Source organism: Nestor notabilis, unplaced genomic scaffold (genome assembly GCF_000696875.1).
Source record: "Nestor notabilis isolate BGI_N333 unplaced genomic scaffold, ASM69687v1 scaffold3083, whole genome shotgun sequence".
Classification (NCBI taxonomy): Eukaryota; Metazoa; Chordata; class Aves; order Psittaciformes; family Psittacidae; genus Nestor; species Nestor notabilis.
Window position 1 is genome coordinate 402 of NW_009921323.1, and position 16,534 is coordinate 16,935.

At 43.4% G+C, this 16,534-nt stretch overlaps 1 protein-coding gene across 1 annotated transcript; it reads left to right on the plus strand.

Moving 5' to 3' along the window:
- Positions 1-280: 280 nt before the first annotated feature.
- Positions 281-9,310, plus strand: LOC104400390 (the record flags this gene model as incomplete). The annotated part of the gene is made up of 14 exons (XM_010011096.1): positions 281-403; positions 1,513-1,625; positions 1,784-1,877; positions 2,615-2,765; positions 3,110-3,158; positions 3,539-3,664; positions 4,485-4,547; positions 5,960-6,082; positions 6,363-6,518; positions 7,158-7,211; positions 7,487-7,710; positions 8,489-8,565; positions 8,742-8,852; positions 9,224-9,310. Coding segments are annotated over exons 1-14 (1,551 nt in total), but the record flags the coding sequence as incomplete, so codon positions are not given.
- Positions 9,311-16,534: the final 7,224 nt, after the last annotated feature.

Sequence of the window (16,534 nt, forward strand, 5' to 3'; positions counted from 1 at the left end):
CGTTCCCACCAAACCAAAGGAGCAGCACATCGCGTGTTTTGGGGTTGTTTTCTCCCCCCACCTCCTTGTTTTTAGGGTTCTCTCAGCTCTGGGTGGAATCTGCAGTGTTTTCTGAGCTGTTGACTGTACTGAGCATTGACTATCTCTGTCCCTAGCATAATGTAACATATACGAAGGGCTTGGGTCTTGGAGAAGCTTGAGGAAAGGACTTTCAAAGTAAGAACTATCTTTGTGTCCTGTTTGCTGCCAAATAGTTAATTTCCTTTGGAGTTCGATAATCATGAGGCCATCAAAAAAAGAGGAAGAGCAGAGCATAATCCTGATCAGTGACGATGAAGCTGAGAGCACGCTGGGGAACTCGGTTCTGTTGGTAGACCCTCTGGGTAAGTGCCGTGCTCTTGTTGTTGAGGAAGTTCTGGAAAGAACTTTGGAAGTCAAGTTTATGAATTATAAAGCTATCTTTACAAATTATTAAGTGATGTGCTTGAAATGAGTCTTTCTGCTGCTACGAAAGCAAAATGCTTCACAGATAAATGAAACCAGGAGGAGCTGCCATTATTTTATAACTTTTGAGATTTCTTTGGCTGTTCAGCTGAACCCTGAATCTTACTGCTGTGTAGTTTCAAGCTATTACAAACTGAGCTGAGAGATTGAGCCTTTCGGTGTCTGTTTTTGATTCCATTAGTTCTGTTTTGATAGCGTCTGGAAGTTTTTGTCCAAGGCCACTGCACCCTTGTCTTCGGTTCAGCTGTAACAGTTATTTTTCCCTTCTTAGTAGCTGGTGCAGTGCTGTGTTTGGGCTTTAGCCTGAGAACAACGCTGATAACACACTGATGTTTTAGTTGTTGCTCAGCAAAGCTCACCCTGATCAAGGACTTTTCACTCTCTCATGCTCTGCCAGTGAGGACGGGCACAAGAAGCTGGGAGGGCACAGAGACAGGACCCCTGACCCAAACTGCCAAAGGGGTATTCCATATCACAGCACTTCATGCCCAGTATAGAAACTGGGGGGAATCACCCACAAGGCCCAGATCACTGCTCGGGTCGGGCTGGGTGTTGTGCTGAGCAATTGTATTGTGCATCACTTGTGTTTATAGTTGGGTTTTTTCCCTTCCCTTTTTAGTTTTGTATTCTCTCCCCTTGCTGTTTCCCTTATCATTATTATTATTATTATTGGTGGTACTAATAGTAGTTTTGTATTATACTTTATTTATTGGACTGTTCTTATCTCAACCCATGGAGTTTACATTCTTTTGCTTCTCCTTCCCATCCTGTTGGGAGCAGAGGGGAAGAAGTGGGGGAGTGAGTGGCTGCGTGGTGCTCAGCTACCAGCTGGGCTTAAACCACAACACCCATTTTTACTGACATTGCATGAAGCCATCAGAAAACCTGTGCCTTCAAGTGTGTTTAAAAATTAAATGTCACAATAGCTGGATGAATTTGTAATGAAGTTGTAGTTTCCTTTGTACTGACTTACACTGCATTTTGTCTACAGAGAAGCCTGCTCTGGAGGAGGAGAATTCTGAGGAAGTTGTGGATGAGGAATGTGAACTAGTGGTTACTTTCTGTAAACAAGCTAATGTGATGCCTCATGCAAGATACGACTGTACAATACACCCGTTTGAGTATGTTCAGTGGTGTGGAAGTTAATGGGGGGGGTTCATTTTCCACATTTAGTCCATCTTATCAAGCCACCATGTTAGCTTTTTAGCAGCTGAAAGAAGTAGAGTTGGATAAACATAAACTTGGCTCATAAATAACCTCCTGCTTTTCCACTTTGTAGGCGAATGGAATGTGATACATGCTCACCCCTTGGGAAAAATGCTGATATTTGTGACCAATGCTACTGCTATATTTGTGATAAGCTAGCTTCTGAGGTAAGAGTTGTAATCAAGGACTGCACAACTGAGTAAGCTGAATTACTCTCCAGTCTTTTTAAAAAGAAACCACTCTTGAACACACTAAAAGAATAAATGATACATGAAAGTTAATATTTTAACAGTTCCTCTCCTAAATCTGCTTCACAGTGCTTCTACAAACATAGTCACTGGCTGGGTTTATTTCTGGTAGTCCAGCTGATTGCTGGAGTTTCACTTGGTCTAAGCAATTGTACCTCCTGTTTGCTTTAACCACACAGTGTTTTTCATGGAATCAAATGACTAAATCAGGCTGCTTCTCACTGCACTAGAGAAATATCAAGCTTTCAGACTGTCCTAGCATAGAATGAGGGAGTTGGAGGAATTAGGTGCATGGGGTTGGATTGTTTGGGGTTTTCTTAGTCAGAAAACTTTGGAAGTGAGGGTGAGCATGCAAAGACAGTGCTGTGTCACCAAGTGACAGTGGGGAGAGTGCCAGCCTGAAGTGCCTCTGTAAGGTATTCAGGAATGAGGGTAAATTACTGTGGGCTTTTTAATTTGTTAGCCATGATACCAAGTTATTGTTGTATTAGCCTCTTGCCCTGACTGTCAAAATACTTCACTGGGGCTTTGCCTGGGTCTGTAAAGTGTGAAGTGAAGTGGAGTCCTTCACTCAGAGGAACTAACCTTTGATTTGCTCAGCTAGAGGGGGGAAAAAAACCCCAACCTTTCCCTGTTCTTCATGTTTTATGAAATAGTGTGAGAACTGGACAACCCCTTCCCTCTGCCACTGCAATGCACATAACAAGAGCAAGTTCTGGAAGGACCAGCGTGACTTTGCCTTGGCTGGCATCCTTGTAATGTTCAATTTGGAGCTCACAGATATAGACGCAGACCTTCGGCACGGTGGTAAGTACACATGTGGCTCACTGTGGCTACTCAGTCTGGGGTTTGGTGGGCATTTTGTCAGGTCCACAACTGTCTTTGCAAAGGCTTGGTGGATTTTTAAGGTAGCAGTTTACTGTTGCTCCTCTTTTTGGGCCATACTCAGAGCAGACGTGGGTCTGCAGGTGCAGTTTGAGCACTTTCCTGCTTTCCTCCCTCTGGAAGAAGCAACAAACCTTTTCTGGGCAACAAGATTGGGTGTGAGCAACTTGCTAAGTATTTTACACTTATGACTGTCTTTGTGTTTCTTTTTGTTATAAAAAGATTAAAAACTGCACTAGGTTTCACATCTGTCTCTGCTTTCTTAGGAGATCTTCTACTAAAATTTATCCAGGAACTTTCTGTGGAATATAATAAGTATCTGGTTGGAGAAAAAATGCTTCCCACAGAACATGAATGCTTTTGCCTCCCAAAATTCCCCCCTGGGCAATGCAATACTTGCGGATCATGCAGCATGGAGGTTGTATACAAGTAAGTGGCAACAGAATTCAGCTACTAGCAGTACGTACTGCTCAGTGCAAGCTTGATTTCCTTTGGTGAAGTGGTAATTGGAATTGTGGCACCTGATACAGCAGGAAGAGTTGAGAGAACTTACTTGGCCAGTGTGCTATTTTAGAGGCTTTTCAAGGAAAGGCCAGTCAATTTGCTCTCAAACAGTAGGATGGTTGTAATTGCCACTTGTTTATGAACTACATCATTGCAGACACTTTATCTTATAGACTGCTTCACTTTCTTAGGTATTCTGGAGTTTTTGCACTGGTAACAAGATTTTTAAATCAGGCAGAAAAAGAGAATCCTAAAGCTACTGCTGTCATGTTTCTGGGAGCAGCTAAGGAGATAGCACATCATAAAGACCCTGCTTTGTAAGTATCCAGTTCCACTTCTAGTGTGTGATCTTCATTTGCTCTTCAGAGGGAAGAGACTAAGAGAGTTCTGGTTTTCCATTTATTAAGGGTAAGGACAGTGTAAAGTTCACAGCTCTGGCTGCAGCACAGTGAGAGGAAAATGAGCACACCTGAGGGAGAGATGAGTTTGGTTATGGGGAGGGCTTTTTGGGGGGAAAAGAGAAGGCTAAAGTTTGGATGTGAGAGGAAAAAGTGAAGTAGGATTGAGTCGTGAGGAGGGGAGATGATCTCCAGCAAGGGGAAGGAGTTTGAGATGGGAACTGGGAGGAGGGAGGGTGATAGACAGCAGATGGTGGCTGCTGGGGTTAATTCCCCAGGAGAAGGCACAGGGGCAGGGGAGCCTTCCTGAGTGGAAAGTGCACAAGCTGCACTGTGTGGAGAAACATCTGCTTCTGACCTGGAAGGAAGGGAGGATGTGATGTGTTCTTTGGGTACTGAGTTTTAGATGCTGCTTCTAAGTCTGGAGGCTGCCCTGTCAGCTGGGAGGACTTCATGAAATGTCCTACAATCAGAGTTTAAATACTTCAGTCTTTACTACTGGTGCTGTTTATTTTCTTGTTTATATCATGGCTGTTTCATGCTTGATTAGCGTCTACCTTGAGCAAAGGTCGCAGGGCTTTGCACTGGAAAATCTAAATCGTTTGGGGCTTACATTCAAGGCTTTTTAAGACAGAGAATTAAAGGTGGGATTTTCTTAAACAGCTGGTGATAAAGAACAGGGCAAAGGCAGGAAAACAAGACAAACATTAATTAGGGCTTTTTTCCCCTCCCCTTTTAGAAGCTGGCAGAACCTTGGTCACACTGGCTCATTAAAGATTGCTGTCCCTTCTCTGCTGCAAAGGTAAGACTCGTCTTACCATATGAGATGACAAAGGGGTGGTTGCTGGCTGCACACTTCCTGCTTGCATTTAAAATATGTTTCAAATGACTTCTATTCAAAAGCATAAAGTAAGTGAATGCTTTAGGTCTTAGAAGCCAGAAGTAAACCTGCACAGGTGTAAAATCTGGTTCTGTAGCATCAGGAGCTCCTTATCAGGGAACACAACCCCACTGTAGTGTCTTAGGTATTGAGCAGAGCAAGAGTAGCCTGCTGCTGCCTGCATATAGACTGCAGATGGGTAGGGACAGGCAGTAGAATACAAACAATGTACATCAGTCAGCCTCATGAGCATGCTATCAGGTTCTACAGCTGCACACTGCAAATCAGGGTTTTTAGAAGCTCTGTTGAGTATGAGTTTCTTTCTGTGAAGGACAAGGGCAATGCTGGCTCTATTTAGAGCCACATAAATATTCAAACCCTTCTGTGTTGCCTCAAAGGGGAATAACACAAAGCCAAGAAGATGGATTACTTTTTGACAGTACTCTAGGAGTGTCCTGTAAGGCCAGACCAGAAGGTGGTGTCAGATAGCTACTTGTAGTTAGTAAGCCAAAGAGTAGATAGTGCCTGATAAAGATCAAAACAGCAGCCTTGTAGTATTCCACTGGGATGGAGGAGTCAAGGATGTAACACAGCAGAGTTCCCCAGAGGCTGATGAATGAGGACATCGAGCTCACTTGGCTTAATTCATTTCTCATTTTAGCTTTATATTTCACCTTTAACCCAAAATTCACTTGCACCAGAAGGTTAATGAATGAAGGATTAACTTTTTTCAGGGGCACTCAAAAACAATTATATGTTCTCACCTCTTATTTGAGACTAATGACAGGTGTAACCTAAATCCTGTATCAGTTTTCATTTTAAATTACTATTCTTGAGTTTAATTTCTTCCTCTGAAAGAACAGGAAAAGGAATTTTTTTGTCTCTCTCACCCAGTTCTCAAAGAATAAACTCCTCTTTGTATTCTATCCAGTGGTCAGGTAAGACCAAAATGGTTTCAGTAGCTGTGAGGGTGCCACGAGCTTGAGCTGACCAGTTTACTGCTTGGATTCATCACATGTTGTTCCAGTATTTCTCTATATACTCTCTGCTGATCTTTGCTTTCAAACTTAAGGCCACAGAACCTTGGTTTCACTGTTTTATTTTAAACCTTGTTTAAAATAATAAAAGGCCAGTACTGTTATTCACTACAAATCTTAAAGCACAAATTGAAATACAGATCCAAACTGTTTGACTTTAAACCAAAACCAAACCCCTGAACTTCTGTAGAATAGCTTCCCATAGGATTAAAAACAAAACCCACAACAACTTAATAGTAATTCCTCCAAACTAAAGAGAATTTGATGTTTCTCTTTGTTTTTTCTCTTCAAACACAGGATCACAACCCATCTTCAGAGGATGCTGGTGTTGTGTGACTTCCCCAAGTCTTTGTATGAAAAGTTTGTTCATTTCTTTCAGTCCATCTCACTTCCATGTCACTGCTTTGGCTTCTCAAATAGGTATGTTCTTCGGGGGTTGTTTAGAGAAGATGTTTTTATACAGTTGCCTGATGTGAAAACGGCTGTATAGAATGGTTCTTGTGCATCTTTATAGGGAGATTTCAGTATTAGCTGCTTTGTATTTGTCCTATCCCAGCAGGAAAACTAGTTGTTCATCCTGTGGCTAAGTTGTTGTTCATATAGAAATGTTTTATTGGTGAATCTTCCTGTTGCTTAAGGGAAATAAATTGTGGTGTTCAAAAAAACGTGGTTAAAAATGACTTTCTTTTTGTACTTCCAGCTTGAATGTTATGCCATGGGATCATGTGTTACTGACCACTGTCTTAAAAGGCCAGAACATCACTGGTCAAAGAACACTGAAAGGAAGAAGAGTGTTTCTCTGGGAACCACTCCCTGTTATAGAGGCTCGAGTGGAGAAATTGGTAGACAAGAAGAAGTAAGATCAGTTTGACCTTGTTTTGTTATCTTCATCTTATGAACTCAACATTTGTTTTGCATGGCGTTGACTGCAGTGTGGTGTTTTCCCATCATCTGCAGTTTTGTATAATGGGGAAACCTGCAAAACAAAGTCACATTTGAAGCTGTTTGTGCCTATTGCTTCTTATCAAGAAGGCCAGTAGCTTTTTGAAGTTTTTCAAAGCAGAATCAAGGCCTTTGAACGCTTCAAGGTCAGAAAAGAATGTTGAAGTGGATCATTTCTTTGTTTCCATAAATGCAGTAGGTTTTAGATGCTGATGTTTAAAACAAATTCTGTCCATCTAAAGGCTGACTAAGTGGAAGATGGCCAAAGAAGTGTTTTCTGGTCTCTGGGTCTTCAGAAGTCTGCATTTAAAAGATTTAAATTGAGAAGCAGTCTCCTGTTCTAGTTTGCCAGAGTACAGATAAAATCAGTGGGTGGCTTCTTGGAACTTCTTTCCAACTGTCTCCTTCTACCAGTTATGTCTCCTCTTGTGCAATGTGTTTTGTGTAGGAAGACCTATTGTTTTGCTTCATTAATTGCAGTATATATTTTATTGCTCTATATATAGCTTTCCACTTCCTTGCTTTTCCTACTATCTTTTTCTTTCCTCCCCAGCTATAAAGAAGTTGTTCGCTACCTGAGGGCCGTGAAGTGCAATGAAACCAAAGGGTAAATGGTTTTTTTTCCCCCCTTTTCTTCCCAATTATTTCTTTGCCTTAAGATTGTGTCCTGACCTGTGTTTCCTCAATGTGTAATAAACTGGTAGCATGAAAAGCAGTAGGATTTTGGCAGCTGTTTGCTAAGTGAAAGCAATGCTGTGTTGCAGCTAACTTCTGCCTCGTCAATGTAACTCGCTAGTGGTCAAGCATAACGTGATCTATAAAACGTATGGTAGAACTTTGATATTAATGAAAATCAAATACTCATCCCTTTTCTCTCCCCAGGTTAAGACACCTCCGGGATAAAATCCCATTCTATCTGTGTAAATCTGGAGACTTCCTAGATGCTGCACATTCCCTGCTGTTCCCTGTCAAAAGCCTCGCCTGTTGCACTGCCTGCCGCATCACACCTTTTGAGTATGAGGTCTATCTGAAGATGTTCAGAACAGGCAGTGTCCCTGCTGGAAAGGATATGCTGGACTCTGGGCTCTGGATTACAGTTGGCAAGTGTAATTTCTTCCTTATGTATGTGTAGAATCTTACTTAATTATGGCTTTTACTTTTTCATTAAAATTAATAGCATTCTGAGGGACTCTGATCCCAACTATAAATAGTCTGCACTGAAGCACAGTCCATAGCACCAGGCAGGAAGAATGTCTTTTGAGCATGAATTATTTGGGTACACTTCACACAACACTAGTTTCATCAACTGTGAAGTTGTTTTGCCTAAAGCAACCTATGAACATACAAATCTCCCTATTGCATCATGGTGTTACTAGTGGTAGTGTGTCACTTAGCCCTGTGGTGTGCCTCGGCCTTGACCTTGAGAATGAAAACTTCCTTGTAGAAAGGGTTTCATGGTCTGTGCATTACGTTCTGTCATTAATTCAGGCACTGGTAACTGTGATCATCTGGTGTGTGTTACCTGTCAAGGTGCATTCTGATTTATTTTGGAGATGTTCAGTTGCTAGTAGAATCCTTAAAAGTATGAGATACTGACAGTGTGTATCACACTGTGATGTACATAGTGAAGGCTTTGTTCAAGGTCACCTGCTGTGATGGTTTAGTCTAAATTGTATTCAGTTCTTTGTGGCTTTCCAGAATAGCATTTTACTGCTGATATCTTTCAGTTCAGGACCAACCAAATACTGTAGAAGAGCCATAGACACTTGTTTGTCTCTTTGTTAGGTTTCTGTAGAAACGTGTCTGTAAATAAGTATACTGTTTGGTTTCCTAATCTGTAGTTATTCAGGAAATATATGTTTTGGCTATCTTTTCTTCTTGCAGGTCCTCCCTTGAAAGATGACATTCTGATTAAGCAGGCACTGAAACTCCTTTACAGCAACATGTCACTCTACAGGAATGTGAGTATCTTAAAACTGTGTTTCTGTGTCCCCTTGAGTGTTTCTCTATATTACCTGTTTTGTCCAGTTACTTCCCTAATGCAAGGATTTACTGTCAAAGTACTTCTGCCTGGGAATAGTTTACACTTCTGTGAATAGGTTTGACTTTGTAAAACAAATGTTCTGCTGTGTTTCAGCCTAAATGCTGGAGTACCCTCATCATGATCTTGGGCAGCAGCAATTTGCTGGAAAAAAGTGGGCACCTACATCCCATGGCCCTGAAAGAGCCTCCACTTGACTTCCAAAAGGTAACTGAAACAGTCCTGTGAGAGGGGAGAACCTCTTGGCTTGGATTTACGAGACTTCATTTGATGTGGGCATTGTTTTGTTCTTCTAAATGCTAAGGTTAACTTTACAGTTCCTCAAATACTGCTGTGGTATGTGCAGAATGGTGTGATTGAGGAGTGTTAAATGCTGCAGCAAATGGATTCACGATGCTTGCAGCTCAGTGCCTGATACTGATCTCTTTTACTGTTGAGATGGATCAGATAACAAAATGGATAGGGAAGCAGTTTAAGAAAAATAGGTAAAAGCACATTTAAGAACATCTTGGGCACTGTCTGATGTTTGTAGAGTGTCTGAACATCCTTCTTTACTTGTGACTCTACCTCTGTTGCAGGGGGTCCTTGCTGCCAGTTGTGGCCTTTTGGAGGAACTGAAGGCAAAAATTAATGTTTCTTTACCACCCTCTATTTTCTCTCCTCATGTAAGTGTGCACGTAACAATGAGAAAATTTACTATTTGTGTTATGGTGCTTGAAGAAGTAGCAGTGTTGAAAACAGCTGGATTATTAAAGGCTTTTAAAGGGAGCTTGAAGATTTTGAGGGGGGAATTGTCATGAGACTGTTCTTAACACAGTCTAAAGGCTAGGGCAGACATCTGAAATAAGAAAAGGACTAGGTCCTAGTCTGGTCTGACACCATCTTCAACCTAGGACAAGTCTTGCTTTACCACTGTCCAAATTTATACATTTATAAAGTGGGAGGGGTGGTGGTAATTGATTCTGTCTTAACTTCTCACAGGGTGATCTTGTGTGGTTTGTTTTAAACAGGAGACTACCCTTTGAGACTTGACAGTGTGTTTGGCTCAAAACTGGCAACAGCTCAGAATTACTAAAGTTTTGAAGGATGGTTTCAAGTATAGTGAAACATGTCTAAAAATGGCTTGGAATATATCCTGTATTAAATACAGTCAGTACGTCTAAGGAGATTTCTTCTTCTTTTTGCCTGCTTCAGAGGAAATTTAGCTTACAAATATGTGACTCCTGGGCCAGATTTTTTTTCTCCCTTTAATTCTGTTTCTGCTTCATGTTTCTGTGAGGACTTTATAGCTTTTGTCACCTGATGATCCCAAAAATAAATACCTGTTCTATTCCCCCTTCTTTTGGCCTTCATAAGATTCACATGGATGTCATGTCTGACATCGAACCTGCCTATCTGGAATGGTAGTGATTTAGTGCTGATTTGACTGGATGTGATAGACAAGTAGTGGGAAAGTGGGCTTTTAAATACATGTCTCTTCTTGTTGCTATCTCTCCCTGTAGTTACACCATGAGGCTTGTCTTATTCTCGCAGTACAAGCAATACAACAGATGCTTTTTTGTGATCTTCCATACTTGACTTCCTTCTTAGAGATAGCTCTGGCTTTTGGGGTGAGTCCTGGCTTTTGATTTCTGTTCCAAGACATTGAAGCAAATGGTATTTAAAATCTGTGTAACACCAACTTGGAGATTTTAGACACATTTAACTTGATTTGTTCCCTTTTAAGTTTGCTGACCTTCAATTTAGTCTGGGGTTCAAGAAATTGGCAATTGGGTTAAATCATTGGTCTTACTTTGTCCCTTCCTAGAATAACTTTTGGGCTCTGAGGCTGTTACTGGAACACCTTTCCTACGAAGAGCACATTCTCCATGGCACTGTCAACCTGATTTTGAGAGACCTACATTGTCAGAAAGCAACAATGCTAAAGCTGTGAGTAAACACTTGCTCCCTCTCTGTCTGTTTGCGGAAACAATAAGAGCAGTCCTGCAGCAGTAACATTTAGCAGAGATGTAACCCTTAGCTCTTTGAAACCAGCCAGTCAAGAATGCAAATAAGATGCCAGGAATTAATAGGCACATTGTCTCTGCTTTTGCACAGCTGTGTTCTGTTTCCTGGTTTTATATTGCTTAGGTGGCAAAACCTTGGTCCCCAGTATGTGGGTGAATTCCTCTGCCTGTTCCTGACTTGCAGACATAAGAAGATGCAATCCATCGGCCTCTTCAGTCTGAATATTATCACAGAGAATCTGCATATGTAAGTGTGAATCTTCATCATAGCCAGGTAGAAAACCATTGTGCACCACTGATGGTAGTTTTCTCTTAATTAACTGTCTTAATTCACAACTGATTCTTGGTTTTTGTTCTTCCCTGTCATTAGCAGTGGTAAAGATACTGAGCATGATGCTCTGGGTAGATCTGAAATTGTTCTGTTTACCTATTGCAACCAAATGGCCTTCTCATTTCCCAGTGCCCAATGTTATGAAGAACATGTTGTCTGCTCCTGGCAACCCTGACCAGTCATCAAGAGTACCCAGGGTGCAGTCTGGTTCTGGTACTTAAGTATCACTGTCATCAGCAGCAACCAAGAAAACCTTTAATTAGGACCTGGAGCAAAGCTGCTACTGGAATCTAAGGAGGCTTAATGCTGCATAGAACTTTGTCCAGGGAAAACAGTTGAAAGTAGCTCTAAATGTGGACTATGGCCTATCTAGAAGAATACAATGGGTGTACAGGTTCAGTATTAAGCTTGTAAGAAATACTTCACATAGTAGGGAGGGAGTAGACCCCCACCAATACCTAAAGATTGAGGAATGTATGTGCACTGTAATGCAAACTGAGGACAGCACTATGTGCCTGGAAGAGACACCACTTGCTCTGCAGCAGCACAAAGCTTCAGTGGGTGGGGAAAACAGCCCTGAAAAAGTCTGAGTACTTTGGATTACAAATGACAACAAAACAGTGATGTGTCACTTTTGAAACCTCGAGCTGTTTGTAAGTATAATCCTGGCTCTCCTGTGTTAGGCAGCAAAGCTTTCTGGCTGCTAGAGTTGATAGACTTTAATGTATTGACATAATAGTTTTTAAATTAATTGACTCTCTGGTTGTATACTGGAAGGCAGAGTAATTGCTCTGGCACTTTAAATTCACACATAGCTGCTGACAGCAGAGTGATGTTGAGTGGAAATCACGGACAGGTAAGTTGAAATTCTTCTGTTTCTTCTCTCCAGCCTTCGCTGTGTGTAGCAGAGAAAATCAAATACCTGATTTCATTTCTGTTTGAAAGTTAAAGTGAGTTGTTGGACTGGCCTTTTTGTAAAGCCTTGAGTAATGCAGAACTCAGTGGCTGAAGCTGAGGGCAGGTGTATCCCTATGAGAAAGTGGATTAAGACTCTGTATCTGGTTTTCAGGTGTCCTTGGGCAAAGCATCTTTGCAACTTCTTTCACAATGCAGTGAGTATCTGTGTATTAGAATGTAACAACAAAGTGTATCGCTGACAACTGTATTATATATTAGTTAGATACTTAAATATAAAACTTAACATGTCATGTTTCAAATGATAAGATGACAAGAGGGTAGATTTAGATAAGATATAAAGAAGCTCTTCCCTGTGAGGGTGCTGAGGCGCTGGCACAGGGTGCCCAGAGAAGCTGTGGCTGCCCCATCCCTGGCAGTGTTCAAGGGCAGGCTGGACACAGGGGCTTGGAGCAACCTGCTCTAGTGGAAGGTGTCCCTGCCCGGGGCAGGGGTTGGGGCTGGATGAGCTTTAAGCTCCCTTCCAACCCAGACTAGGCTATGACTCTATGAAATGTCATATATCCTTGATAGCTATAATACCATTATAAGAATCACTGAATTACACTATTTCTTTTCTCTGCCCAGGGTCTGAGGCACCTGCCCCTTGGCACTGCAGCTCATCATGAAGTCTCCAAGTTCATAAACATATTTGAAAATCTGTAATTTGTCACAATCTTCAGGAATATTTTCCAACTTGTCCTAATCTGAGAAACCTCTTCCTGGAATCCCTACAAACTGTCTTCAGACAAATCCAAAATGAGAACCTAGGTTAAGGTGGGGAACAGCAGCTGCATTCCCCACATCAGCAGATGTGTTGGGGGAATTTCCTTTCTTTTGCAGGTCCATGTGAAGCATGATGATGGGTTTCAGTTTCCTTAAAAAGCCATTCTACAGAGAGATGCTGGTCGGGGTTTAGGATGAGAGAGGGAAACGCAGATGAAGCAGAAAGCACCATGAGTTCTTTACTTCGTTGTTAGACCCATGTGCTGTGGGTGAGACATCTGCAGCAGAACAACTGCCCAGAGAGCAGAAGGCTAAAACAAGGAGTCCTGGCTTTGCCCAGGTGTGTGAGTGACACAGTGTGCACTGAAATGCTGTTTGCACACTCTTTTTGCTTTGGTGTATCATAAAAATAACCCGCTCTTGAGGCTGAAGGGCATTAACTGAAGCTTTCTTATTGCTTCAGGATCTCAGATTCAGGAGGCCTCATGCAGTAAATAACTTTTGTTTGTGAATAACACAAGTCTCATTTTCAGCTGCGGGTTTTACTTGGTTTTATTTTCTACAGTAGGTGACTTATGCTGGTGCTGATGGCTCTGGGTTTCTCAAATCCTCATTTTAGTGCTAAGGTTGAGTTCATCTTTGACCTGTGGAGTTAGAAATGAAAAAGTATTTTGGGCCTGACTGATGTCCTTTGCCCCAAGGTGATACCTGTCTGCATTGCTCTGGCAGGCAGGGCAAGAAGAAACTATCTTCATCTGTGATTATTTTGCACATTTAAGGCTTTTGGTGGCTTTTGCAACTTTTGTTGTCCTAAATAAACTCTGCTGCTGTTTTGTTTAATGCAAGTGGGAGCTGGTGTGTGAGTCAACACCGTGTTCAGTAAAACTCCACAGAAATGCTATTGTTTTCAGCTCTGTTTTGGGGGGGGGTTGGTTGGGGCTTTTTCTTTAAATGGTTGCTTTGTCCAAGTTCAGCCAGGACAAGCAGAGGTCGGCGAGGTCCCCTGATACTCCGGAATGTAGTTCTGCTGGTGGCCACGCCACAGTTCCTTCTGGTGCCCTGAAAGACAGGCTGGTGTGTCATCTCTTCCCAGTTTCCAGGAGAGGTTTCTTGCGTGTTCCTGATACCATGATCTTTCCTCACCTCACATTCCTGAGTAGTAGAAGGTCCCTGTTCCTGTTATGTCTGAGGGGGAGAACAAAAGACGGGGAAGGGAGCTGCAAATGGTGATCTTCACAGAGGCTGTATCATGTTCTCTGCTTTGCCCTGGTGTGTAAGAGCTTCCCATTCCTGGCTTGTGATGGTTCCTGGCTGCTCTCCTCTTCCCAACTCTCCAAAAGAATCCAGTTGTTAGTCCCTGAGTGTGCTGACAGTTACATCATACTCTGTCATTTCACCGTGGGTGTGAAAAGAGAACAGTGAAACCAAGATAGCTCCAGCACTAGACAACTGGGACTGGGTGCAGGCAACTTGGTGTCACCCTGTGCAGGAGAGGGTGCAGGTGGGGACAGGGGTTTTGCTACCCCTTCCAGCCCGGATTTACTATCACAAAGAAAGGGTAGGAACACCTTATTTACTGTAAGTAAATAGCATATCTATTCATAATTTATCTACTTCTGAATTTTAATGCATTATAGCTGCCTTAATCTATAGTATAATCCTCACTGTAATGATGTCATCTTTTATGTATGAGGAAAAGACTTTCCCTGAAGAACTACCCTTGACTTTGGGTATGGGTTGGGTAGATAGATACAGGTGTAGTCCTTACACTCCTCCACAGCGGAAAACATCTTCCTGGTGCCCTGAGACCATGACTAGTGTAACCCCAAAGGTAAATTGAGGCTGATCTCGTCTGCTTTGCTCCAGGTATAAGTGGGAGGAGCAGAGCTCATGAAAAATTGAAATGCAGAGGCTGGAGAAGCAAATGAGCACCTTTGTCTCATCCTGATACTGTGTTTTAGCAATGGACTGCTGTTTTAGCAAGTCTGTGCACAGCTCGTACAGCCAAACACTAAACACAACGTTTGCAACTAAGTGCCTGTATTGAAAATACAATTTCATCTGAAACTAGGGCAATTGTCTGATGGTAAAGCCTGGAATGGGAATGCCATCATCTGGCCTGGGAGCATAATGTACCTGCCGGGGTTGTGGTCAGCAGTTAGCAGAGCTGCTTGGAGGCTGCTTGATTATGGGTAGGGTTGCTGAAAGTCATTGCTAATAAACTTATTGTTTATGGGCCAGAGGGGGAACTTCTCAGTATAATAAAGAATAAACAAGTAAATGCCCTGGCCTAGAGCTGCTGGTGATTTTGTGTGGCTCTTCCAGCTCTGCTCATGGGGGAAATGGGGATGCACATCCCAACAGGCCGAGATCGGAACATGACATGGGCAGCTTTGCCCTCTTGCCCATGTGGACAAGGAGAGATTCATACAGTAAGAGTGCCAGGGGGTGAGTTGAGAGCCAGAGCAGCAGCAGAGCTGGGGTGACGCTTAAGGCCACTCCTAAACCTGCTGCCTCTGCCTGTGTTACCCTTCCCCACCTCGGCTGCCATGAGCGCTGGTACCATTCCTACGAAGGACACTAATTAACCTGCTAAATGAGTTTATCCCTTTGGAGTGTGCACCAGAGAACTGAGTTATCTAAAATACCATCCCAAAGAGCCATAATTAGCAGCTGGGGCTGAGGCAGACCCCTGCTTCCCAGGGCCACAATGGGGGCTGCTGACTCAGTGCCAGTGTGGTCCCCGACCCTCAGATGACAACCTTTGCTCCTGTATGTATAGCACAGGGCACATACATCACACACACCATCCCGTCCATACCCAGGGATCAGCTTCTGCCTGGGAGCTGCTCTTCCCTAAGTAATGGTCCTGCTCTGGACCTAAATAATGCAGGCGCAGCAACAAGGAATGGGATGCAAGTCATTGCACGTCTACCCTGAGATAGAAAGCAGTTGTGTGCTTCTAGCTGCCTGCCCAACCAAAAATACTCCTCTTTAATAACTGGCCTAAGCAAAGTAAAACCCCAGCTCGTTGCTGGCTGCCAGATTAACAGATGGCTGCAGTCATTAATATTGCACAACTTCAGGAGTTCATAATTCTTTAATCTACAAAGCCGGGGGGGGGTAGCTAATGCGAGCCCCGCAATCTGCTGTGCCATGTCCATCCCACACCCCCTGAGGGCTGGGAAGATGTGTCCAGGTCCTGCCTGGCCAGGACAAGGCTCCCTGCCTCATCCAAGGAGCCTGTGGCCGGGCAGAGCTGGGATGGGCACAATGAACCCCCTGCGTTTATGGCTGTTGTCAATGGTGGCTCCTCAATTCACCGTGTGCTGCCCTGGCCCTGCTCAGCCCTCGCTGCCATCAGATTGTGGAAAATCCACAGAAATCCAATCACCCCTCTTCAGTGTCATTTTATCATTAAGCCAAACCCTTTCCCATACTCTTTTGGAGGCAGCACGGGGAGATTATGGCTGATGTCAACAGGCAGATAATCTCTGGTTCAGCGTTGGGTATCGCTGGCCTCCTTAATAGACGTAACAGGGGGTCTGGAGCAGGGGAGCGTGCCCTGGGCTGCACCCACCCCAAGGAGCCCCACACCATGCGGCTGTTTGCAGCAAAGCCAAGCCCAGCGCTGCTGCTGGAATTAAAACCACACATTTATCAGTTCCTTTGGGTGCAGCAGGCTCAGCGTTTGGCTCCAACCAGCTCCATCGATCCCTGGCCAAGGCCCAGGCTCATCTCTTGGAGCAGCGTGGAGGAACGGTGGCTCCAGGAGGCTGCCGGGAGGCTCTTAGCACGATCGATTGCCTGTGGAGGCCGAGGGCTGGCTCCTGGTGGGGCTTTGCCCAGGTCGGTGTCACAGGGCATCAGGC